At 33.8% G+C, this 25,699-nt stretch overlaps 4 protein-coding genes and 2 non-coding genes across 7 annotated transcripts; 4 read left to right on the forward strand and 2 right to left on the reverse strand.

The window, feature by feature from the left end:
* The first annotated feature begins 1,912 nt into the window (after nt 1-1,912).
* On the forward strand, nt 1,913-4,287 carry LOC130748919 (pentatricopeptide repeat-containing protein At2g17670). Of its 2 annotated transcripts, none has more exons than XM_057602168.1 (2): nt 1,913-3,436; nt 3,832-4,287. In XM_057602168.1, exon 1 carries the CDS (start codon nt 2,027-2,029, stop codon nt 3,431-3,433), a length of 1,407 nt encoding a protein of 468 aa, XP_057458151.1. In that variant the 5' UTR covers nt 1,913-2,026; the 3' UTR covers nt 3,434-3,436; nt 3,832-4,287. The 2 variants fall into 2 exon arrangements, with proteins under 2 accessions (XP_057458151.1, XP_057458152.1); XM_057602169.1 differs by having other exon boundaries at nt 3,927-4,287.
* A 3,971-nt stretch (nt 4,288-8,258) lies between these two features.
* On the forward strand, nt 8,259-8,329 carry TRNAG-GCC (transfer RNA glycine (anticodon GCC)). The gene has a single exon. It is a non-coding gene; the product is annotated as a tRNA-Gly (tRNA).
* Nucleotides 8,330-9,210: 881 nt separating this feature from the next.
* LOC130748266 (cyprosin-like) lies at nt 9,211-13,031 on the reverse strand. The gene is made up of 13 exons (XM_057601450.1): nt 12,531-13,031; nt 12,375-12,435; nt 12,137-12,231; nt 11,946-12,058; nt 11,623-11,791; nt 11,496-11,535; nt 11,097-11,161; nt 10,884-10,997; nt 10,724-10,788; nt 10,476-10,632; nt 10,082-10,201; nt 9,859-9,947; nt 9,211-9,784 (listed from the first exon to the last, which is right to left on the reverse strand). Exons 1-13 carry the CDS (start codon nt 12,870-12,872, stop codon nt 9,700-9,702), a joined length of 1,515 nt encoding a protein of 504 aa, XP_057457433.1. The 5' UTR covers nt 12,873-13,031; the 3' UTR covers nt 9,211-9,699.
* Nucleotides 9,419-9,489, forward strand: TRNAG-GCC (transfer RNA glycine (anticodon GCC)). The gene has a single exon. It is a non-coding gene; the product is annotated as a tRNA-Gly (tRNA).
* Nucleotides 13,032-14,698: 1,667 nt separating the features above from the next.
* On the forward strand, nt 14,699-15,564 carry LOC130709482 (protein NONRESPONDING TO OXYLIPINS 2, mitochondrial-like). The gene is made up of 2 exons (XM_057558853.1): nt 14,699-14,935; nt 15,277-15,564. Exons 1-2 carry the CDS (start codon nt 14,808-14,810, stop codon nt 15,425-15,427), a joined length of 279 nt encoding a protein of 92 aa, XP_057414836.1. The 5' UTR covers nt 14,699-14,807; the 3' UTR covers nt 15,428-15,564.
* Nucleotides 15,565-19,311: 3,747 nt separating this feature from the next.
* LOC130749819 (GATA transcription factor 4-like) lies at nt 19,312-20,826 on the reverse strand. The gene is made up of 2 exons (XM_057603187.1): nt 20,499-20,826; nt 19,312-20,260 (listed from the first exon to the last, which is right to left on the reverse strand). The coding sequence occupies exons 1-2, from the start codon at nt 20,805-20,807 to the stop codon at nt 19,721-19,723; spliced, it is 849 nt and encodes a 282-aa protein (XP_057459170.1). The 5' UTR covers nt 20,808-20,826; the 3' UTR covers nt 19,312-19,720.
* Between the last annotated feature and the right edge of the window lie 4,873 nt (nt 20,827-25,699).

Below are 25,699 nucleotides of genomic sequence, written 5' to 3' on the forward strand. Positions count from 1 at the left end.
GACATGAGAGAGCTCAAGCAACAATGAGTCAAGATTAAACAAGATAGAGTATTAAGATAGTGTTTGGTAGACCAATAGAGACGATGTAATTAAAAGAAGTCATAAGGGTTATGTTTCGATTTTGTTCTATTTTAAAGATAAATGAAACATAACATTAAGACTTTCAGAACAACAAACTTCAGTTTCCTCAATATAAGTGAAAATGAGGAAAAAAAGCAAAGCACTATTAATTTGCCACTATTGTGAATTTATGAATGTGCTACCGTCCACTATGCTCACGTTACATTCAAGTTAAAATGCTAGTCCACTTCAAATCAAACATGCATGATAAGGCCATTTTTTAATTTGATTTCGTCAAGAAGTCTTCGTACTAGTGAAAGAAACAAGCATCAGACACCTAATACCTACTTTGATAATAATATTGGGGAAAAATCCGCCTCACCAGGACATTTTGCGGATGAACCACTCCTCATATTTCTCAGCAAACCATCAGTGAGATATATGTAGAGCACAATTATCCTAATCGAGAAGTTGTGCTTCTTACTCCTTATTTCTACCAATAATATAATGATATATGATGCAAAACAAAACTCATACTGAGGTAAAATAAGTACGCCAACCACTTATCAGCCCAAGCGCTGGCCAAAGAAGAAAAAACTTTGGAATAAAAACTTAAAAATAGTGCAAAGGAGAGTCGAACATGAAACCTCCGGCATAAAAGCACACACCCTACTCAATGCGTCAGCTCACTTTTTAAGAAAGTAACTGCAACTTTTTAAGAAAGTCATTGCATCGTTTAAGATTAAGAGCATCTCCAATGCAATGTTCTTAGTTCTTATTTTTTAGTTAAGAACTAAGAACTTTTTACCATTGGAGGTGCTGACATGAAGTTCTTAGTTCTTAAAAATAAGAACTCAGTTCTTATATAATGAGTTTTACTTTTTGAGTTCTTAACTTAAAATATTAATTATTTCTCTCTCATCCAAATTAATTTATTACTTTATGAGTTTTGTTTTTTACTTTATAAAAATAAAAAGTATAAATAATGTGGTTGATGGGACCAAATGAATAGTGGTAAGAACTAAGAACTATGAACTCCTGGTTGGAGCAAAATTGCTTGAGAGTTGCTTAAGCACATGTGGCAATACGGGCCCACATGAATAGTGCTAAGAACTAAGAAATAAGAACTAGCATTGGAAATGCTCTAATACATAGATTCTTGAAAATCAATACTCCCTCAGTTCCTTAATATAAGAACCAAGCATCAACTTCACACCCTTTAAGAAATTTAGCTAATCTAGATAATTGCATTAAATTTGTTCTCAATTTATATCAACTTTTCAAAGTTACCCTCCACTCATTATTCTTAATTTCTATGCATCATTAATACTATAGCAAGTAGAAAGAGAGAGAAATTCAATTAAATAATGACATTCTTGTCAAAAAATAATTAATTCTCCACAAATTTCAAGTTGGTTCTTATAAAAAGGACCAATGACACTATCTATTTGGTTCTTATAAATAGAAACGGAGGGAGTATTTTATAAATTAAATTCACGATATAAAATACGGGATACATTCATAACTTTTTAAATATTATTTTTGTAAAATCGGTTCAAGCAATGACCCACCAATCAAACTAGTAACCCAATAACTAAGTACCACGATCAAGTGAATAATCGGACCGAGTTTTAAAAGAATATTCATGTGTATCCACTAAGTGTGTGTTTGGTTTTCAGTTCACACGTGTTCCAAGACAGTTTCAATTGAGAAATACAAATTCTAATGTGTGAATGTGAAAGTAACTTCTAGGTTCCGTTGAATTGATAGTGACACACCCTAAATTAAATTAGAAGTTCAAACATATCGAGTGTTGAACTTTTTTTTGGTTAAATTTAGTGTTTGTGTCACCAGAACCAAACTTGTCCTAGAAAGAAAAAACACATTTCCTCAAAATCAGAATCTCCAAAACCCTAAACCCTGCAAAACCTGCAACTGCAAGAAGGAAGAAGAAGAAGAAGCAAAAATGGGGAAAATCCCTCCTGCATTTCGTCCTGCACTCTCAAACCCAAACTTGATAAACCCATCTTCCATGCTTCCCTCTCCTTCCAATTCCAATTCCAAACCCCGTGACTTTCCCAAGAAAAACGCACCACATTTTCCCGGAAAATCCCGAAAACCCCAACAGGAGCCTCCACAATCCAAACCAACTCTATTCAAATCCCCAAGTCTCCAAGATGCCAAAACCCTCTTCAATTCCATCATCAACAACACCTCAAATGCTGCAGACATCAAATTCCACAATTCAATCCTTCAATCCTATACCTCAATCTCCACCACCATCAACGATTCCATCGCTTTTTTCCGCCACATGGTTAAGACCCACCCTTCCTTCGCCCCGGATCGATCCACCTACAATATCTTGCTCGCTCACTCCTGCAAATCCCCATGTTCCACACTTTCCCCAATTCACCAAACCCTAAATTTGATGGTTGCCGATGGCGTCACCCCGGATAAAGTCACCACCGATATAGCCATCCGGGCGCTCTGCTCGGCTGGCCGGATAGACCACGCGGTGGACTTGATCAAGGAACTGTCTCAGAAGCATTGCACCCCTGACACTTACACTTTCAATTTCATTGTTAAGCACCTATGTAAGTGCCGTGTGTTGAGCTCTGTCAATAGTTTCATTGATGAAATGCGTAAGAATTTCGGTATCAAGCCTGATCTTGTTACTTATACAATTCTGATTGATAATGTGTGTAACACTAAGAACTTGCGTGAGGCTTCGAGGCTGGTGACCGTGCTGCATAAAGAGGGTTTTAAGCCTGATTGCTTTCTTTACAATACAATCATGAAGGGGTATTGTATGCTGAGTAGGGGGAGTGAGGCGATTGAGGTTTATAATACAATGAAAGAGGAAGGGGTGGAACCTGACCTTGTCACTTATAACACTTTGATTTTCGGGTTGTCGAAATCTGGCCGGGTTCAGGAAGCAAAGAAGTTATTGCGTGTTATGGTGGAAAAGGGTTATTCCCCTGATGAGATAACGTATACTTCCCTGATGAATGGAATGTGCAGGAAAGGGGATGCCATGGGTGCACTAGCATTGTTGAAAGAGATGGACGAGAAGGGCTGCAGTCCGAATTCATGCACATATAACACGCTGCTACACGGGTTGTGTAAGGCTAGGTTGTTGGAGAAGGCCATGAAATTATATACAGGGATGAAATCAGATGGTCTGAAGCTTGAAACAGCATCTTATGCTACACTTGTCAGGGCACTGTGTAGAGAGAGCAGAATCGCGGATGCTTATGAAGTGTTTGATTATGCAGTTGAGACCAAGAGCTTGACAGATGTGTCTGCTTACACAACATTGGAGAGCACACTTAAATGGGTCAACAAAGCAAAAGAACAAGGCCTTGCAATTTAATTGGTAGGCATGGTTTCTATTTGGCTTAAGGATTTTGCAAATTTTATGCTTAAGAATTTTAAGATTTTGTCAAATTTACTGGTCTGGGCAGCATGGAAGAACATGCAATATAGTTCAATGATTGATTCAGCTTTCAAGATTGGGTCTTAATTTGAAATATTCAATTTTCAAACCATTAATTCGGGGTCAAGGCCTTTGCAGCCTTCATGCAGACTTACTGGATTTTGCTCTTGGTTTAATATTGTTATAATTCATAAAGAGTCATAACATTGTAGTTGTGATTAGAATATTTTACAGTGATTTAATACAGTTTGATTTTTGTGTTTAATTTGGTTGGCACATGAATTCTTAATTGTATTATAATGTTTATGTTAATACTCCATTTAATTATTTCACAGCTTGTTGGACACCCTTGTAGTTTCTTTGTTAAGGAGGAGTCAGGGATATCAGATACCTCTTTTCCCTTAACATATTTTCTTCCTTTCTGTAAAAGAATGGCAGTGAGCTGCTGGTAACGCTGTTGGAGTACCTTGCTACAACTTTAAGATTGCTGGATAAGTTGGCTGTAGCAGTTTGCCTAATTTTTGTTGATCATTCCAGAGTTTTAGTACAAGCTACGATGATCAAACCTGTTGACTTAGGTCTTTATTAGCTGCTCAAGCTTTTTAGGTGAGATGTTTGTGACATTGTGTTTTAGAGCTTAGTTGACCAAGTTGCAGTTGTTTTTTGTGGGATGTCCTTAAGAAGCTGCTATGGGATAAGTTTATTACTGCCGCAAGTCTAAGTGAAATTTTTGATGTAAAGTTTTCCTTTAGGTTAAAGGAACCCATTCTCAATGAAGTGATTTTTTGACATAGATTTTAGTTTCCTATCATTAGCAACCATAAAGTAAACACATATATCTGGTGCAGGCTGTTTCTGTCAATGCTGCTATGAATGTAAGAATTAGTTGCAAAGGTTACAGCCTAAGTGCACAATATTTCTAAGTACTTGGTTGCTAGTATATTTTTCCTGATTACCCTGTAATATTTTGTTCTCATTTTTTCAATAATAATTTCACATCTTAAAATGTTCAATTATGGAAAATGGATTGAGGTATGAGTAGCGGAAGTTAGGTACTAGATCTCCTTGTGTTAGTGCATGTGAGAGAGATAGGTAAACTTCCAAGGCAGGAGTTGCCACTTGCCATGGTATCCCTGATTAGTTGCTAGCTCTCACAATAAATGTTTGTCTAACCATTATTGTGAGGGATAGCTGTTACACTTGCACCTTCTATGATAGCCTTTACATGCCCTTGATTTTTTCACTAAAAAATTATTATTCTGCTGTTCTTTTCGGATGAGAAGGTTGCATGTCCAATTCCTGCTGCCGATGTGAGTGTTGTGTTGGTGAGCGATTTGTAAGTAACATGTGGTCCCGAAGGCATGCCCTACCCTATAGTGGTGATTGAAGTCAAACCCACCCAAACTTTTATTCATCAAAAACTAATCTGCTTATGTAGTTTTTCTTCCTTTTTTTGGCATTTAATTTTTCTTTTTCTTTTTATTGCCTTCAGCATGGGTTGGGCCTTCTTTTCGTTTCTCTCTTTTTTTGTCAGTCAGAGATTAGTGTTTTTTTAGAACATCAATTAGAAACCATGGTGGTTGAGGGAGTGTGGATGTTCTTTGCAAACCATGATTATTTTCATTCTCTTTATATTTCTCCCACCTTTCAGCCTTTGGGAAATTGGGATTGGACATATCTTTATTTTCTGACGAACAATTAGAAACATCATGGAATTAGAACTCGGGGTGTGCTAATTAACCGGTTCACCAAACTAAATTACAAAGCGGACTGAGCCACACTATTAAGAACTGATACATATAATATGCAGGGGCGTATCTAGGTAGGGACAGGCAGGGGTCATCGCCCCCCTCCCAAGAATTTTGAAATGTTCACCGACTATAGGTATTTTTATATAGAAGATGTTATAACATTTTGTGATGCTTATCAAGTTAAAGTTCCTGATATGAAAACCTTTATTTTATGAGTAATGATCGTTATAAGAAACAATGTGGAGATATGGAACATCCTTATAGGATAGATGCATTTTATTCTGCAATTGATTTGCAACTATATGAATTAAATGGAAGATTTAATGTAGAGGTAGTGAAACTTCTCATACTTAGTTCAGCTTTAGATCCTAAGGAAAATTTTAAATCATTTGGTATTGAGAAAATATGTAAGCTTGTTGAGAAGTTTTATGCAGATGATTTTTCCGAGCTAGAAAAGAGAAATTTGTCGTTCCAACTAAGACCTTATCATTTAGATGTTTCCCGAGATCCTAATTTAGGAAAAAATTCCAATTTATCCGAGTATTATCAGAAGTTAGTTGAAATTGGAAAAACAACAATATTTCCACTTGTTGATAGATTGCTACGTCTTGTTTTGACATTTCCTATTTCAACAACATCTACAAAGCGATATTTTTATGCAATGAAAGTTGTTAAGACTTTGGTTTTGCAACAAAATTGAAGATGATCTTCTTATAAATTTATTAGTTGTATATATCGAAAGAGAAATTGCTGAAACATTTTGATGTTGATACAATAATAGATAAATTTAGTACTATGAAAGAACGAATAGTTGTATTTAAATAATCTTTTATAATTTAAAGTTTATATAATATTCAATGAAGATTTTTTTAATCTTATATTTCGCCCCCCAACAAGAAAATCCTGGATACGCCCCTGATAATATGGTTTATTTCTTTTGGAAAAGTATGGTTTATTATTTTAAATCTTTAGCAGATAATATAACAAATATTTTGAAGAACCTGAAAGATTAACTTGATTGTCTATAAAATCTTAAGGTAAGCTACTAGTTAAGAGCAATTTTACTCGAAATTGATCATTCAAACATTTTAGGATGTAAAATTATTTAATTATCATAGTAGATAATATTTATGGTAGTCATTATTTTGGTGGTTTTATCTGTTCTAATATTCACAATATTAGATCATGGAATATATTTATGGCTTAATTGCACTTTTGCTCCCTGATCTTTCACCTTTGTGCGATTTACCTCCCTCATCTTTAAAATGAGCGAATTCCCTCCCTCTTCTATTAATATGTGCGATTTAGGCCCTTCCGTTAGTTAGCCGTCCAATTACTAACGGCGGTTGCTATTTTCACCCTCCCTTTTACTAACCACACCCCCATATCAGAAATAAAAATAAAAATAAAAATAAAAAAAGGAGGTAAATTGCACAAAGGTGAAAGATCAGGGGGCAAAAGTGCAATTAAGCTAAAAAATAAAAAAATAAATGAAATAAATGAAATAAATTAAATACAATTAATAGAAAATAAAAAAAAAACTGAAAAAAAATATTTTTATAAAAATCAAAGAAAAAATAATAAAATAAATGAAATAAGTTAAATACAAATAATAGAAAATGAAAAAATATTTTTATAAAAATCAAAGAAAAAATGTTTTTATAAATTCAAAGAAAATAAAATATTTTTTTTAATTGAAGATAGAAATTTAAAAATAAAATAAAAGAATAATTATTTTTAATTTAGTGTAGGTGGTGCAAATAGAAACAAATTCTTCTTTTATTTTATTTTTAAATTTCTATCTTCAATTAAAAAAAATATGTTATTTTCTTTGACTTTATAAAAACATTTTTTTCTTTGATTTTTATAAAAAAAAAATTCAGTTTTTTCTTTGATTTTATAAAAATATTTTTTCATTTTCTATTAATTGTATTTAACTTATTTCATTTATTTTATTATTTTTTCTTTGATTTTTATAAAAATATTTTTTCAGTTTTTTTAATTTATAGTTTTTTTTATTTTCTATTAATTTTATTTAATTTATTTAATTTATTTTTTATTTTTTTATTTTTATTTCTGATAAGGGGGTGTGGTTAGTAAAAGGGGGTGAAAATAGCAACCACCGTTAGCAATTGGACGGCTAACTAACGGAAGGGCATAAATCACACATATTAATAGAAGAGGGAGGGAATTCGCTCATTTTAAAGATGAGGGAGGTAAATCGCACAAAGGTGAAAGATCAGGGAGCAAAAGTGCAATTAAGCCTATATTTATTTTTATTATGAGTAATAAGACAGTATAAGTGAACTAATTGAATAAGTAATACTACTTAAAAAAAAATGAATAAGTAAATACTAATTAAAAAAAATTAAGATATTTTTTTAATAGAATTAAAGGAATATGCACCGTCAGTGTAAACATATTTTACACAGTTATCTAATTGAATTCTGCCACATCATAAAATATATTTTTGTTATAATTAAAATTTAGAATGAATGTTTTTATTCCTCCTACGTGACATGTTGTGATTGATTGTCAGTGTAAAACTGTTTTACACCGACTGTGCATATCCATTAAATTCTTTTTAATAACTCTCACATTTTTTTTTGTACATCGGAAAGATAAATTACACCCGCCGAGAATCAATCCGTGGACCTCCCACTACCCAACCTATATGTCCCCCAGCTCCTACCACTTGAGCTATCATACGGGGACAATAACTCTCACGTTGATAGAACTTTCTTTTAAATTTTTCATTTTATTAATGTAATTGAAGATGGAATGATAGCTTCATAATTTTCATTTAATTAAAATGGAAGAAGACAAGTAATGAAAATACTAATGCCATAAGCTGAACTCTCAAGTTATTTTTTTGGCGTTAACGATAAGTTAAATACAATCGAACTTTCGGGAAAAGAAAAAAGTTAAATACAATTGGATATTTAAAAAAACAAAACATTTACCCAATAAAATGTCAATATATAACATAATATCGAAATCTAATAACATCAGCACCAGTGGTCTAGTGGTAGAATAGTACCCTGCCACGGTACAGACCCGGGTTCGATTCCCGGCTGGTGCATGTTGTGTGTGGGTAGCTATGATGATATTCTCTGTGATGGTGGGTCCATCACCACATATCCCTTGTGGATTAAATGTAAATGGGTCTGAGCTCCTACTATTTTTTTTAATTTTCTTTTCCCTTGGCCCACTAATTAGAATACCAAAAAAAAAATCCTTAAAATCTTTATTCATCTAAATCCAATTTTCTTTAGAAAATACCTAGAGAATGTTTTAATCCGATTGATAGCACATTCCATTCATATTTCTCTTAAGGACAAACAAATGCTATAATACCTTTGATTCCTTTGTAAGTCTAGTTTGGTAAAATTCTGATTTACAATCAAAAGTACTAAACTGAATCATACCTCTAATCCTTTCAATAATTAAATCTTTTCTTGGGAGTACTAAACTGAATCATACCTCTAATCCTTTCATTCATGTTTGAATTGATTGTATAAATGACAATAATCAATAATGTTTTTGATATTCACCTATAAACTTATCTATTTCGCACATGTTGCAAATTTGTATTTGATTAAGATGAGCTTTTTATTTTTGTGTAGAAGCTCATTTTATTTTTCTATATTTTCAAAAACATTATACTTATATGTTTTAAGGTTTTTAGTATTTTTAATTTATTTATTTTCTCTTCTTTATTAATGTAATTTAAAAGCTTTTCCTCTTGTAAAAATTAAAAAATTAAAAAAATCTATAACTTCAGTTAGTATTTAAATACTTTTACCATTGAGTTGTGGGTGTAATTTATATACATATACATACAAATGAGTAGTAGGGTAGCGTGGTTCATATAGTATTAAGAAAATTAAATTTGAATTTGGCAAATAATACAAACAAACACATACATAGTATGGAGAAAACATTAAAAAGTTTGTCGGAGCAGTTGTCCCTAAAGGCCATAGAGTGGATCCGTCCCGGGTTGGTGATAGAAGTGTGATGAGATGAAATATATTTATGATTTATTAAATTAAATAAGGATGAAATGGAATGATTTCACTTCTGAAATGGAATGAAAACCATCGCTAAATAAAGCATGAAGCACCAGTGGTCTAGTGATAATAAATCACCAAGAGCGTGAATAAAGCATTAGGCACCAGTGGTCTAGTGGTAGAATAGTACCCTGCCACGGTACAGACCCGGGTTCGATTCCCGGCTGGTGCATTTTTTTTTAGTTTACATTTTCCCAACAAGGCTATTTTGCTTGCCTTGTTTGTTATTAAATGTCCCAAATCTTATTGATAAATCTGCTATTTACAAGATTATGGCACAGAAATTCTTAATTAGTGCCTGAATTATGTAAACCTTTCTTTATTCATTCCTCGAAACAATTTGGCATTATGATGACACCAATGACCAAACTATGACTATGCATTATGCAGCTTCAGCAAATCCTATACGGAGATTGCCATAGTCAAAAACTGTATGGTATGCCCCCAAAAATATATCTCCAAGAACCCTGCAACCATACTTCAACTGTCATATACTTCATAAAGAATTCAAATAATAATTTGCAATTAATTAATTTATTACCAGAGGGGACCCTGTGGAGGAGGCACATCTAAAGCAACAAAACCACCATAGCAAACAGTTGAGCAGCCTTCTTCGATTCTTAGGACATACTGAGAACAAAAAAGGAATATTATCACTCTGAACTTATAAGTAATAGTTATCCAAAGATGAATAAAGATTACAACAAAGAAGTCATGTTGATATAGCAAATGAGGATTACAGCAATTGATCATAGAACTAAGACCTGTTCTGGAGAGAGAGTAAATGATTTGTTCCCAATCATGAATGTAATTTGTGGCATAGCTTCAATGCTATTGCAGTTTATGAATGATTGTCCCACAGGATTGGGAAGCTTCTCACACAGCTTTTACAGAAAAGGGGAAAAGAATAACAAAGGAAAAGCTTGTGAGTCCTTAATTGGAAAAGTAGAGTTATTAAATGCTCAACCCGAAATAAGAAGCACAAGTCCATCTTAGTATATAAGGTGAAAAATTTTAGTGAGCCAAAATCACGGTGGACAAAAGCAACTTCCCATAGATTTTGTGGTTCTCCACTATGATTTTGGTTTCACCCTGGTTTTCCACTGTGTATTCAAACATGTCATAATTTTGAGATGTGATATCTTGTACAACAATTACCTCATCCACATATTTCAATGCTTTTTCTTTTGTATTCCTTTGCTTAAGCTGAATTTGAATCCAAAGGACAATCATATCACAGAAAGTACACAAGGGGCTCTCCCTGGTTCTTGAGTCACCTCTACTTTCATTATGCAACACTGTTTCAATAACATCACTGTAACAAAAGTTGGATTTTTGTTAAGAGGACTGAAAAAGAGAATCTGTATCAAAAGAATCAGCAGGAGGAAAATGAAAAATCATTGTACTTCGTTATATGTGATCCATTACGCGAGCATAGTCCAATGTCACCGCATATAATTTCAGGTTTTAACTGAAGACATAAAAGGTATGTAAAGGATGGTTAAAATTCTAGTAGAGGTTTGGATAGTCACTGTGATTGTAAAGGGAAAAGGATAGAGAACAAACCCCAGAAGTTAAGAATTCCCATATGGAATCGCCATGGTTATGGATGATGTTTTTACATTCATAACTCACATATCCTTCTGCTCCAATGGCATGGTTAATTTGAGTCACAACACTCTGCAAACAAGAACTAGTAAGAAAAAGACACCGAAGTATAAGGGATAAAAAAAATGTAAGCACCAAGATAGAGAAGTATGATGTTTCAGATTATCATACTGTTGGACCAGCAATGAAAGATGTCCCTGAGTCAACAATGGCAGAACAGCCACCCTGACATAACCCTGTAAATACAAATCTAGTGTTGTAAGTCTGGTTTGTAGAAATGAAAGAAGTGCAATACCAAGAATTTCCGGGTTGCAAGTTGGGAGTCAAAACATATTGACATTGTGAAAAAGGAGATAAGAGGACAGTTTCAATGAAAAATCAACAATCAAAGGCTGTAGAAATTCGAATGGCTTCTCTGGATAAGGTACTAATGTGTAACTTCTTAATATTATGGAATCTTCAACAATTTTAGTCTCTACTTAGATAGAATTCACTCTAACTGTATAAGAAACAATAAAAATACAAGACATACATATTAAACATGAAAATATAATAGAAATGCATGAGAACCTGTTGAATTTTTTGCAAGTTGAATATCTCCCACCTCAATCTGAATATGCAAACATCAAAATTCAAAGCTGACATGGTTGATGATAAGAGCAACAAAGAAGACAACATAGTTGTAACTATAATATACCTGCCAGTAACCTTTTTGAGAAACTGGAACATAAGTATGGTCACCCCTAAAGTGCCTCCAGTCAATACCACCAAAGACAATCTCACCCCCTATCTTTGACATTGGATCTTGGTTTAGCCAAAGAGAGAATATTTTTTGAGCCATGTGCCCTTGTTCTATCATATTGTACCTGTATTCCCAGAACTAGTAACTTTATTTGAGGCTTCAAAAACTTAGGCAATAAAGGTGGAAGTATGATTTTTCCTCTACCCCATCACCACCATAGATAATCAAAGCCCTGAGCATTTTTAAGATAGCAAGATTTATAAACTGAAATGGATTACCACACTGGTGTGACTTGTCCAACTGATATATCCTGGAATCCAAGTCCAAGTATGCCATCAAAATGTATTGCTAAGAATTCCAAAGATTTTTCCTTTGTGATCTCAGCAAATTCCTGGAGGATGGGAATGAAACTTAATAAATCAACCAATCAAAATGCTGATTAAAAAGAATTAAGAGTCAAAATGTTGACCTGATCTTTGACTATGATATTCCCAACTTTTACATTATCTTGGCTGAAGAAGCCAGGGATGTGTCCACGGCTGAAAGGGATTTTGCAAGGTGTTCCTGATCAATTCCCAAACAGAAACTTCGAGCTTAAGCGTCATAACAACCACAACAAAAGAAGCTTCCCAAAACAATATTCAGTTTGTACATGTAAAGCCAAACGGAAGAACTTCAGATGAAATTTCAAGCTAATCCAGAATTACCTATTTTCGTATAAGTGCTAGACAGCTTCGACCTATACTTGGAATGAATATGGCAAGCAATCTGCACAAAGTAAAAACTCGTTTTAGAAACAAGCACGATCAAAGAAAACAAAATTAAAGGAGTACTAAATTGCATTAGAGCATAGGGTAACTTACAGACAAGATGCATTTGGAAGAAGGGACCCAAAGGTTTGAGCTTCCAGTGTCAAACACAACTTTGAAGCTTTGTGGAGGTGAGCCAATACCAATTTCCCCAAAATATTGTGCATCAAGATAATTCTTTAGATACACTACATCTGTTACTAAATTATTCTTATTAACACTACCTACACCTCTATGATGAACAGCTTCCTTGATCCTTGCAGAATTAAGACTTTGAATATCTAAACTCCTTCTTTTAAGACTAACCCTCATTAAGCCATCATCAGAAGTTGTAAAAGCCAATGATCTAACCAAAGCCCCAAGACAAACCACAACCAGCAAATACTTGAAACCCATGTGTTCATGTCATCTGATTCAAGTTCAACATGTCAAAGACACTTTCAGAAGAAGCAATACAGAAGAAGCTGCTTAACCATAAACAATCATGAAATAAGCCCTACAGGTTATGTTTAGATACCGGTTAGCACTAATGCAAACAGACATTATCACTAACTTTGAGACAACGGATCTCTCTCTATGGATTGAGAAAAAAGTACTTTCACTTTAGGTTTAACTTGTTTCCAAACACACCCTAAGAGTGCGTTTGCGAAAGCAAAGAAATAAACGCTTATGACAATAAATGTTTATGGCATAATAAGTTAATTTTAGAAACTTATTGAAATAAGTTGAAAATATGTTATAGATCATCTTAAACTCTTATTCATAAACTAATCTAAATAACTTGTGAAAATAAACTCAACAGCTTATAGGTAGGCCATAAGTTTTTTACATAAGTTCTTTCAAACACTTGCATAAATGTTTATGCTATAAGCTCAAATAAGCTCTTCCAAGGCCTAAGTGCGCAATATACATCTATTTTAATTTTATAAATCATTTTGCTAGTCAAAAGAAAGCTCTCAAGAAAAGCAGAAAAAAATGGCTTTGTTCTTACCATTTCAATCAATGACAAGTAAAATATAGAGTTTCAAGGTGAGGCTCTAAGGCCTTAAGAAAACACTTAAACCAAGTCTCAATCTGATATCCAATGTTAGAGATAAAGTTCAAAAACCAATACCTGATAACAGTGACTCTTAAAACTACTACACAAGAGTTGCAACATGCCCTTCGTATATAAAACTAACCATTATACGGTACTTCCCACCTAATAGCTACAGAGCTAGTAGTGCAAAAGATTTACCCCCTTTCCCCATTAAAAAATAAAGCTTGAACCTCTCTTCTACTTTTTCAAATTTAGTACTGCAAAGAACAATTTACACACTTGCATGGAAACCACTGCGTAGTTTCGTGAAGGATAATGCAATTTACCGTACCATATATAAACGAATTGGGAAAAGAGTGTACCTGAACGTTTCATCTCATCTGTATGTTTTTCCCTCTTTGTCTTCTTCTTCATCTTCTCTACTTCCTCTACCAAGTACCAACCACTCTAGCTTTCATTTACTAGGATCCTGTACTAATGTTAATTTATAGTACAAAGTAGAAACTTCATGGAGTGCAGTGTCATTCCAGAGGGTACTATTTTAGTATTCCCACCCACAGATTAAAGCTTAAACAGACATAATCACACAATACAGTCACAATACATGATGATGACTACCAAAAAAATTTATTTGCATGAAACTTTTGGTGAATTTTGGCATGTGATGGAATAGAATTGTAAGAAAAGAGAAGCTGCACGGAGTTGTGATGGTTGCTGATCATAGTAATATGCATACTAGTTACTAGTTAGTGATTTTTGCTGATGATATGCTTAGTATGGAGCTACTATAAACAAATGATAAGCACCCGAGGAAAAAAAATCAATAGCTTAAGGGGCCGTTCGGGGTGGTTGCCAGTTTTCAGTTTTTGGTGGATTTTTTGAGTTAGTGAACTTTAAAACTAATAAGGTTAGAGTTTGCAATGCTGCCTCATGGACTAGACTGAACGTGACATGTTTTGTTTTTGTATAGTTACTTCGGTTGGGCTCGAACCCAGACCAAGAACCGCACCCGACCACCAACATTCATTTTTTGCACCCGCCTAGAACCGCACCCGGCCCGGCCCAACCCAGTGACAAAAAACTGTTGGCTAGATCGGTTTCGGGCCGGGCCAAGCCGGTTCACTTTGGATAGGCCTATAATTTGACATGGGCTGTGAAAGTAACCTTTGATTAAGAAGAAAAATTAAAAAGAGAAGAGTCTCTCTTCTGTAAAATGGAAAGCATACATCACCAGCTTCCTTTTCCCCTTCTTGTCTCCTCTGAATGAGTCCGTCCATCTCTCTGGGATTCTCATGGCGTCTTCTCATTGCACTCGTCGCATTATCTCACTTTCTTCATTGAAATCAGCTATCAGACCAACCAACCATTCTCCTCTTCTCAATGCCTCTATACCGCGCCGTCGATTTCCACCATCTATGAGGTAACCCCTTTAGACCAAATCCTCCAAAGATACGTTCTTTTTCCAATTTTGTTCATACCCAGAAACAGAATCATACAAGAAATTTGCCAAATTTTTCTAAAATATAATCTTGGGGTTCTATTGTATAGCTCAAAACTCAAAAGTGTTGATTAAAGATGAATTTTGTACAATGTTGTGTTCAATTTTTCAGCAGTTTATGTGTTTTGTAATATATAGTTGTTTTCTGTGTTTGTATTACATAATTTGCATAATATTATTGCTGTGAAGATTAGCCTTAGATTTTGTTTATTTCCCCTTTTTTTTATGTGTTGTGTTGATTTGTCAAATTGTTATTTTGACAGAAGTAAGGTGTATCAGCTAGGAAGTGTGCAGTCACTTTTGCCTCTATACAGTGCTGTGGCCAGTGCAAGAATGGTATCTTATCTGAGTATTGATTCAACTTGTCAAGCTCTTTCACAGGGTACTCTCTGCTGCTACTTTCATGGACCCTAGTCTTTTTTATTTTCAATTGTGAGTGTATTATGATGAGGTTAGCCTCAATTATTTTATGATGCTAAAATACAGTAGAATTTCTTCAGTTCATTGATTATTGGATGGATGGATGCCCTCTTTCTGAGTCTTTGATCTTATATATTCTGTTGAATCTATTTTGGCTGTCTGCTGAAGGAAAATGAGTATCAAGGCACCAAATGCTAAGGTACTGCACACTGATTAAGGAAACAAAAATGAAAGAAAAAATGTTTATTTAGTTAAAGAATTGATCCATATTGAAGATATCGACGGGCTTTACATTGGCTGCCAAGGCCTAACACAACCCTTGTCCTTTATCCGGGCTTGGGACCGGCTATGCAAGGATAGGCGGAGTTACTTAGTTAAACAATATACAAATCACTTAATACATCTAGGGCTCCTTAATTAGTACCTATAGAGCACTTGTTAATATAACGTTTTACAGGAAACATATAGGAAGGTTTCAATGTGAGAAAATTGGTTGTGACTTCACTAACATATGACTAGCACATAGAGCAAGTCCTTTCTATGGACACAATCTTGGTGATTCTGGGGAGATTGCTGAAGGCCTTTAATAATTACTTCAGTTATGCCCCTCGAACTATCTGAATGTGAGATTGTCCATGGAGAGGATAAATGGCTACAACAAGAAGATATGTGTTTGGATTTCTGTCACTTTCAACAAAATCCACTTCTTCTTTTCAATCCATTGAGAGGCATAGAGATCAGTTGAAAGTACTTTTAACCTTAGTAAAGGAAATACAAAAACACACAACATACTTGGCTTTGTACCGGTTGACAGAGTAAGTGATCATCATGTGAAAGTATAACTAAGTATGTGATATATCCATCATATTTTACAAGTATGAGATTTGCTATTTAACTGTTTTCTATGACACCATCTTAGTTACAATGATGTGAATGATGGTGGTGATGTGATTCATCCAAGTCTGTATTGGATCCATAATGCATTCCTTGCCCCACAGACAAGATTCAAACTCCTTCACTTCTAGCCCCCAAATTGCGTGGCTGCAGAAACATCACTACATTTACAGCACTCTGCAACATATATGGAGGAAGGAAACCACAAGCAATTGTGAACAAACTTTAACTGTTTTCCTTCCTGCGCGGAGTTAGACTTCAAAGCAGATAACATTGAGAAGCTGGGAGTTCTTTGTTTTTGCAGACTTGCAGCAACAGAACACTTCAATTATGAGGAATAGAGCTCATCTAGTCATCAAGATTATGAATCCAAGCTTTCTATTCCTCTAAGATCCTATAAAACAAGGAGGAAACTTCGATAAGAACTGACTATGACTAAAGATTGTGTTCTGTTTGATGGGATTCTGATTTCTGAAGAGACCCAAAGAGAAACTTACATAGTTACATTTATAGAGGTGAATGAGTAAACCTCATCTTTTCCAGTTTCCACCAACTCTTCTTCCTCTGTCTTTCCCATCTTATTATCAACTACATTTCCCCTTTCCCTTTTTTTTAATATTTTTAAAGCAGTATTATACACTGAAAGTCTGAAACAGGGTCTTACCAATAATTACTCATGAGTAGTTCCTAAACTCTTTTAATATTATAAAATAAATAAAAAGCTCATTTCCTAAATTTATTAAAAATTTTAATTTTAAATTTAAAAAATCCATTATTTGACATGCTTAAATCATAAGCAATTTATCCATTCCTGTTGCAGCCACTCAACTAATAACATACCCCTTTCAAAAAACTAATAACATGTCCGGATTTGTTTTTTTTTTCATAATCAATTTTGATATTCAAAGCCACTCACAAAAACTTTTCTCTAGAATTAATTATTGCTTTAGAATTACTAGAATTAGTGTCGTAAAACATGGAGACAAGAAGCACCAACACCAACCTTGTTTTGTGGGGGTCCATTAAGTCACTTTGTATGGTTTCAATTGATGTTTTCAGCTTATGGTTTTACAGAGACATAATTGTAGGATGTTTTCTTTGTGGGGAAATAGAAGATGTCATGACGGGTTTTAGCATCCAACCATTCAATTGTTTGTGTGTTTAATAATGAAATAAATAGAAAATTTAAGTTAATGGTTCCATGCCAAAACTTGACATGGTGAGGATCTATTCTCATTGTTCATATATTTTTCTTTGAGGGTGTGGGTGTATTGATATTGTGGGTTGTGAGATAAAAGAATCAGTGGGTTGTAAACAATTTTATATGATGTTGTTCTCTAATTGTCTTTAGACAACAATCATGTCCACATTAATATGTTTGTGTTGTGATTTTGTTTCTATTATATTTTTCTATGACACTTTTCCGATTGTGATATTAGAGTCACTAGTTCAGTGGAATATCACATTCTTAGGATGCTATGTGGTTGTAGCATTGTATAATCTTTAACATAAGAAAAGAAATGTGGAACTGAAATTAAGTTATTCAAATGTTGTGATGTGTCATATTCAGAAATTTGATGAAAAAATCAATTTTGACTTGTGGATTATACAAGTCACATAAACTTATGTGATGATACAATTAGGATTACCCAAGGTAAAAACGAGAGGGCTTTATAAGATCTCTTGAAGAGTTTTTAAAGATTCTCCGAACTCCTCCCCTTTTTAAATCTCCAAAATAAAGAGGAGGGCTTTTTTAAGCCTCCATCTTCATAAGGTTATAAGGGAGGGCTTCTCATTGAAATATGTATTTTCTCATTTGCAGCTTTTGCTAGACATCCCATTTGCAATTCATAGTAGGGTCATTGTATACCTCCTCTCATTGTCATGCTGGTGGATGGTGATCAACATTTTGAAGGATACACAAACTATGCAAAAATCATTAATTATTTAGTTCTTTAACTATCATTATAAGTCTAATTAAATGATACTCCGATCGTATCCCCATGTGTGTGCAGTATTAGTATAATAACGCACACAGGATCTGAGCAAGACTATAATTGATGAGCACCCAAAATTGGCCTCACTTGGCGCTGCATCACGTGCATTTCCAGTACTCTCTCTAACTTGCTCACTAAATGTGAGTTTGTTGAAGGAATGAAAAAGCCAGCAAAGGGTAGTTGAAACTTTTAAAAGCTAAATAAAACCGTAACATTTAAGGGACCAACTTTTCCCTTTTTCCTCACAAAATGTCACTCTCAATTACCTTCTTTATGTGTACTTTGTAGGATGACAATTTCCATCTACATATGAGAATTACATGGAAATTGTTCCATTTAGAACTTCGATCTTAGAGATTTTTTTTGTGATAATGAGAACAAGGATAAAAATTAACAAATTTGGAGAAGGGAGTATAAATCAATCTCCATATCTCCCTGTTAGCCCAGAGTTCTCACCTCATATATATAAATAAAATTATAAAAATACCTTTAATAAAAAAAACTAAATAGATAATAAATAACTACAATTTTTTTTAAAGCAAAATAACTACAAAATTTTAAAAGCCCTAAACATAACCTATTAAAAAAACTAAAAAACTAATTTCAACAAGAAAAAGTTTTTAGCTTGAAATTATAATGAATATTTCACTTTTTTTGGAAGAGTTAAATGTTTTATTTTAGTGTTAGTTATATTTTGGATGAATTAAATATTGACCTTTTCATTTCAATTTTTTTATTTTGACACTATATGTCTTGTGATGAATTTCAGTTAATGTTATTTGAATCATACTATATAATTGTATTAAACTTAATGTGGTTACATTGTCATTTAGGGACTTCTTATTTTTAATGATACAATCGAAATCCGAAAAAATTTAACTCACCATGAAGCTAGGGGTGGGGACATGAACAAATAAGGGAAGTCGGGATAGAGAGTGGGAAAACACTCTCAGTCCCATTGTCATCCCTAATACATAGCCCTAACGCTGAAATCAGGGGAATGTATCTATTTTTTATAAACAAATGTTAATTATTAGTAATGTTAGTAAATTAGTTTCTCCTCACGGTTCGAACCCTGAACATTTCACCATCATCTCCCCAACTCTTATATCCCCTAGAGCGAACCTTTGGGGACATAAGGGGAAATGTTAATTAGAGAAGAAACCCAAAATTTAATTTTACTCAATTTTTCAAATCATAGAGCCTCCTATGTAACAAACATCAAAGAACCCTAAAAAAACCCACGAAACAAATAATTCTGTTTCACCGTTGGGGGTAACTTGGTAACGATTATTGAGCAACACATTGGGTAAATAATGATATTGATACACACCTAATATAGTAGCCATATATAAAAAAAATAAAAAACAAAGAGAGAGCACCGACAATGGACACGTCAGCACACTTTGAAATCTTGCTTGTGAAGATAGCACTGCTGCTGCTGCTGCTGCGGCTGTTGTTGGTGGCGGATCAGCTCCTTCTGACGACGGAGTTCCATGACTTTGCGGTGAGAGTTCGAGTGCTGAGACAGCACGAACGTGGGGCTCGCGGCGGGTCGGTATTCCGGCACGAGCCGACCCGACTTGAACCTCACACCGCACGCGTTGCAGAGTGTCTTCGGCCCCAGCGGTCCTGTTCGCCATTGCGGCGTCTTCTCCGATGCGCAGTGGCTGCACCTCCGTACTCCTCCCTCCCCCGCCGGTGACCCTTCAACCGCCGCCGCCCTCTTCGATCTCGACTTTCCGGTCACCGATGCAATCACATCTGAGGAATTGCGGTAACAACTATTGCTCTTCTCACCTTCATCGTTGTTGTTGCTGAGAAACGACGTCGTTTGAGATCCCATGGGAATGGCGTGGCTCGGTGGGAGATCGTGAAACGACGTCGTATCATCGACGAAATGTGATAGCCATTCCAGCTCTGCTGCTTCATCCCTCTGTAAAATTAAAATAAAATAAAATATAAATATAAATTTAATGAAGGTCGGTCGTAGTAATTAAAAGTGATTGTTCGAACTATAGGTTAAGAGTTCGATTCTATTTGAATCTTAAGTCGAGAGTTCGATTTTTATTATTCATCAAACCAGAGTCGTAATTGCGAAAACAATTTAACGCAGAAAAAACTAATTTATAAGTAGAAAATAAAATGGTGCGAATTGAAATGAAGAGTCTTACGGGGACGGAGGGGAAATTGGAGAAGAAATTGGGGTCGCCGGAGAATTGATCGGAGAAAGAGTGTTGAGGGGGAGGGAGGTGGTTGTGAGAGAAGTCTAGAAAATCATCTATATTGCGTCGGCGATCTGGAGGGTTGGAAAGGGAACCGTACATGTCCATTGTCGTTATGCTTTGAGTTGGAGTGAAAGAGAGAGATGGAAAGTTTTGTTTGTTTGTTTTGGAGAAGTGGGGGATGATGATGGATTGATATATTGATGGAGAGGGGGCAAAGGAACGTGCTGAGGAGTGAGACAGTGAGAGTGTGAGCATAGCATGCACTCATACTATAAACAAACAGAACAGAACAGTGAACAACACGCACTCTCATTAAGAGAGAGAAAATTAAGAAAAGAAAGAAAATTTAAGTTGAACTGAATGTAGACATGATAAGCAACGCTAATACATGTCGGCAATTCCTTATAAGGATTAACAACTATCAACATATTACTGTAGAAAAAGAAGAACTGTCAAGAAATCAGTAACGTAAAATGCTTACTATGAAATGGAGGTCATGTACCCACCCACGAACAAAAAATATGAGTCAACATTTATCACTTTGACATTAATATGCACCGACTTATGCAGATGATCATCACATTCACATGACTAATGTAACTGGTATTTGTTATTAGTCTCAAGTAGATTTTTAGATTTACTTTTATTATTATAAGTGATCGGATTAATCCATTCAAATTATTTCAGAGCGTTGATTGAAGTGGAACGTCATACTCCTATAGTGAATGGTTTTTTTTTTTGAAGGTTCCTATAGTGAATGGTTGAGGTGAAGTGGAATGTCATACTCCTATAGTGAATGGTTGAGAAAAAGGTGGTCTGTCGTGGTTCTGTCGTTGCTACGTTGTTTGGCTCACCTCTGAGGGTTCGTGCGAAGACACTCTGATGTTTAAGTTAAAGGTTGAGTGAGCAAAAGAGTTTACTTAGTAGAGAGAAGGATACGAGTGAATGTACCTTATCTATATATATATATATATGTAAAGCACACTTGTGTTTTTCCATGTAATTAATGTATTAAACCATAAATGCTCACATACCTTTATATCAAATACATTGAAAAATAAAAAATTTAATAAACTAAAAACTGAAAAAATTTGTATTATAAAAACCTATTCAACTACTTATATTAATAACAACATTCATATAGTTAAAATTGACTTGAGCTTTGCATTTGACAAATTTAAAAAATTAAAATAAAAAACAAAATAATATTTATTAATAAATAATTTAGATAAATACGTTTAAAATAAAAAAATTCTATCAATATATATCTATCTATATTGTACTTGGTGCTCTTATTTCCCAAAATAATTATTTATATATATATATATATTTGGTTTTTCCAAAAAAAAAATATTTATCTATCTATATATATTAGTAAAGCTCACTTGAGCTAAGTATTAAGTACAAATACACATGAGAACCTACATACATTAGTAAAAAAATTGGTGTTTTAATGAGATAGCTTAGTGAGTGAATGAACGGGTAGTGGAAACTTGTGCACTAATGATTTCAGTTTTAAACTTAATAAATATCAAATGTATAAGCAAAAGAGTAACATCCATGCCAAAAGTGTAACAAACCACAAAGTTATAACTGCAAATGGTTTTAGCACAGTACATTAAATTAAAATCAAATTTAATGTTAATTTTAAACTAATATCAATTTAGTCCAAGAAAAAAAAAACTATTAACAATAAAACATACTTCCGTCAAAATTAATCTTGATATGCAATGGTCTTAGTTTGCTGTCCAATTTTCTGCAGGAATATATGTCTATTTTTCATAAACTCACAAACTCTTAGAATTCCTTAACATAGTAACTCCGAAGAAAAACTAACATTGAATTAAAAATAGTGGCATGATGGCAATACCAGTGTCAAAAACTGAATAAAATTGTTAATGTCAGGAGACTATTCAACTATCTACATTAAATAAATAAAAAATGAAATGTATTATATTGAACCATGCATCTATTATATCTCTATATAAAAAAACCAGTGAAATCACTCACAAACTCAAATTATTCATATTTCTTAGACTTCAGCTGCTGGTGAGAAAAAAATGACAATTGTCTCTAACAACAAGTATGTCATTTTTAATTATTTTAGTTAATTTCAAAATTGTTTTTTTAAATTACTCATTCTTATTTCTTTATTGCAGGAGAAAGATCATCAACAACAACAAGAAACACACATTACTTAGTGATATATCCCCGTGGCAGATGATTGCAAAATAAAGCTGTGAGTTTCACATATATGGTAATTTACTAAACAATTCTTCTCATTCAATTGAAATCATACAAATATATCATCATTTCTATATTTATATGACACAAATCAGTAACAAAGTGTGAGTCACATAAATTTATATACTGCACTTGAAAGATAAGTGTAAAATGTAGTACTCACTATATTCTTGATAAGAAATATGAATCTTTCACTCCTCAATATTGTCATATTATGGGGAAAAAAATAGCAACTTAATCATTCAAAGGGAACAAATGACGTCCATCCTGCAGTTAGATGGAATCTATTTTTATGTTCGTGAAAGTGATTTTAAAAGAACTTCTATGCCACCAGCAATGGTAAACAACCACATCAATCTTGATAAAAAAAAATTAGCACAACTGATAACATCACTGCAATGACTAAATCAATATTAGAAAAAAAAAAGTAGACTACCACGTTCATTTCAATACTAATCTAATTAAGTAATTAAATTTCTTTTATATAAAAAAAACTACTCTCATTTCAATCTCAATAGAAATCTACCTATTTTTTCTTCCGATGAAGCAAAAAAAAAGAAATCTACCTGTTTGATCCTTTTTCCCCTTATTAGAGAAAGAAAGTGTGAGAATATCATAACTCAATTATATTTAATTATACATATATTCTAAATATTTTTCTAAATAATAGCTTTCTTACCTTTCTGCAAATTTAAATATTACAATTAAAAAATATAAATTAAAAACGAACCCGTGCAACGCACGGGTTTAATTTCTAGTAATTAATATATTTCATAAGTTAATTACCTGTTATATGAGGGTGAAATTTTGGTATGTAGCTTCAATAATGTAATGACTAATGAGTACCTACTACCTAGTACGATGTTGCTTCCTAGCCGTTGGATCACATGTCGCTTGTCTAACTTAGGAAGCTAGCTAGGTTCAGCTATCATGCCTTGTTCGAGGCCTAGAGCTTCGCGTCAAAGTATTGGGGAGAGGTGAGAGGGAGGTTTGATGGGATAAGAGGAAATGACATAAATGTCGTCGGTTTCAAACTGGGGCAAACATCGTGGTCGGAGAAAGGGGCAAGTCGGAGATGCGAGTAGAGCGAGGGAGCGTAAGGGCATTCTGGTGGGAGGTGTCGGGATTAGATATTTTCCATCGAAACAATAACATCATGGTCATATAAACTGGTAAACTTGGTTTACGAATTTGTATTGATGTTACTAGTAGGTCCTTATGTTACTCTAGTACTAGTATTCATATATTAACAAATATAATTGTCCTATTGCAATTATGAATGTTCTTCATACTAACCCTTTATTATATAATTAAGTTTTTTTCCCTCTAAGGGAGATTCGATTTGAACCCTTTAACAGAGAAATTTTGAATTTTCATCCCAGGTTCTAGCCTAATCAGTTGAGATCATGTGACTTACATATCTAGTAATGTGTTGACTTTTTTTTTATAAGCCAAATAAGTTTTAAGCTCGTCCGCATCCTGTCTTGCTTTCTTTGTTTGTTCCAATCTAGGTTGTGAAACCTAAACAAAAGGAGAAATTTAAGGCCCTGTTGGAGTGGTTTTTTTGATTTTGTTTGTGGGATTGCAACTCTCCATCATATATTATATTACTTTTATCTATGGAACATTCTTTGTATATTTTCAACACTCCCACTCAAATTCAATTGGACTAGTTTTATTGGACTTGCTCCTGTCTGGACTTGTACTCAAGCGAAAACCTCAAAGACCGTCATTTATTTTTAAGCTTCTGCTTCTTCTGTGAACTTGAGTCTCAGGAGGCCATGACTTTTTCCTTCTTTTTTAGTTGATATATTTTTATTTCACACATATATATATATATATATATGTGTATTAACACTTCAATTACACAAACACCTAAAGAGGCATGAAGAGTAAAGAAAGAGAAATGATGTAAATGATGTGTGATGCAATAAAAAAGAAAGAAAAAATATGAAAAAAAAAATGTGTGCGAATAAATCAAAACTTTTAATTCTACCTTATTTCATCCTCTCTTTAAGATGTATGTGAAATTGAGTTGTGCATGTATAACTTTCTTAAGAGCCTTAATTTATTCACACTCATTTTTTTTTCTACTCACATCTCTCTAGTATTTTTTTAATCACATCACACATTATATTTTTCATTTCTTTCTCTTTTCTTTTTTCTATCATTGTAATTGAAATGTTGACATATATATATATATATATATATATATATATTCCTATATTGTAGGTACATTGTACAAATGGATCGGATAAGACATGCTAAAATATGAAGTTTTCTAAATGAATAACTGTAGCAGCATCAGCATTCAGCATTCAGCACTGCATGGCAGCACCGACAAGACATGCACCTGCGAGTCCAACTGGCTCACACTCTCATGAGTCTCATCTCTTTGAATGCGAAAACAACAAATCATATAGCAAAAGATCAGCTAACACGATTAGGTGCTGAAGTCACATCTCATAAATCATACCCAAGACAGGGCACGTGTTGCACCCACAACCTGCGCCTTGGGTCATGATGATTCGATCAGTGGCTTAATATTTCATTATTTAATTGGTTTTTTCAATCTGAAAACGTTTTTGTTTGCAAGAAAGAGTACTTTCTCAGTCCTTTTTTAGGGTACGGTTCTTGAATTTGATTGATTGTTTCATTTTTATATTTTAGTTAAGGTTCTGATTTAACTGATTGGACTTTATATTTTCACCTATATTTTTTCAGTCATTTTTATATTTTATGTGTTCCTCGTACACTAATCAACTACTGTTTTGCAAAATTGAAATGGATCTTTTTTTAACATCACATTAGGATTAGGTGGTCCAATAAATTAATAATATGTGTTAATTGAAATTATACCTAAGTTATATTCATATTACAATATTGTTCTCCTTTACTAAGCA

This window comes from Lotus japonicus, chromosome 3 (genome assembly GCF_012489685.1).
Source record: "Lotus japonicus ecotype B-129 chromosome 3, LjGifu_v1.2".
In the NCBI taxonomy this organism is placed as follows: domain Eukaryota; kingdom Viridiplantae; phylum Streptophyta; class Magnoliopsida; order Fabales; family Fabaceae; genus Lotus; species Lotus japonicus.

What these genes read in the sequence shown, in the direction of transcription:
- LOC130748919 (XM_057602168.1), top strand. Translation starts at nt 2,027, where the DNA reads ATGGGGAAAATCCCTCCTGCATTTCGTCCTGCACTCTCAAACCCAAAC.
- LOC130748266 (XM_057601450.1), bottom strand. Translation starts at nt 12,872, where the DNA reads ATGGGTTTCAAGTATTTGCTGGTTGTGGTTTGTCTTGGGGCTTTGGTT. An exon ending in GGACAAGTCACACCAGTGTG is followed by an intron (nt 11,792 to 11,945) that starts GTAATCCATTTC and finishes CTGGGAATACAG; the next exon opens with GTACAATATGATAGAACAAG. An exon ending in TTACTCTCTCTCCAGAACAG is followed by an intron (nt 9,948 to 10,081) that starts GTCTTAGTTCTA and finishes TTTTGTTCTCAG; the next exon opens with TATGTCCTAAGAATCGAAGA.
- LOC130709482 (XM_057558853.1), top strand. Translation starts at nt 14,808, where the DNA reads ATGGCGTCTTCTCATTGCACTCGTCGCATTATCTCACTTTCTTCATTG. An exon ending in CGATTTCCACCATCTATGAG is followed by an intron (nt 14,936 to 15,276) that starts GTAACCCCTTTA and finishes TTATTTTGACAG; the next exon opens with AAGTAAGGTGTATCAGCTAG.
- LOC130749819 (XM_057603187.1), bottom strand. Translation starts at nt 20,807, where the DNA reads ATGCTCACACTCTCACTGTCTCACTCCTCAGCACGTTCCTTTGCCCCC. An exon ending in CCAATTTCCCCTCCGTCCCC is followed by an intron (nt 20,261 to 20,498) that starts GTAAGACTCTTC and finishes TTAATTTTACAG; the next exon opens with AGGGATGAAGCAGCAGAGCT.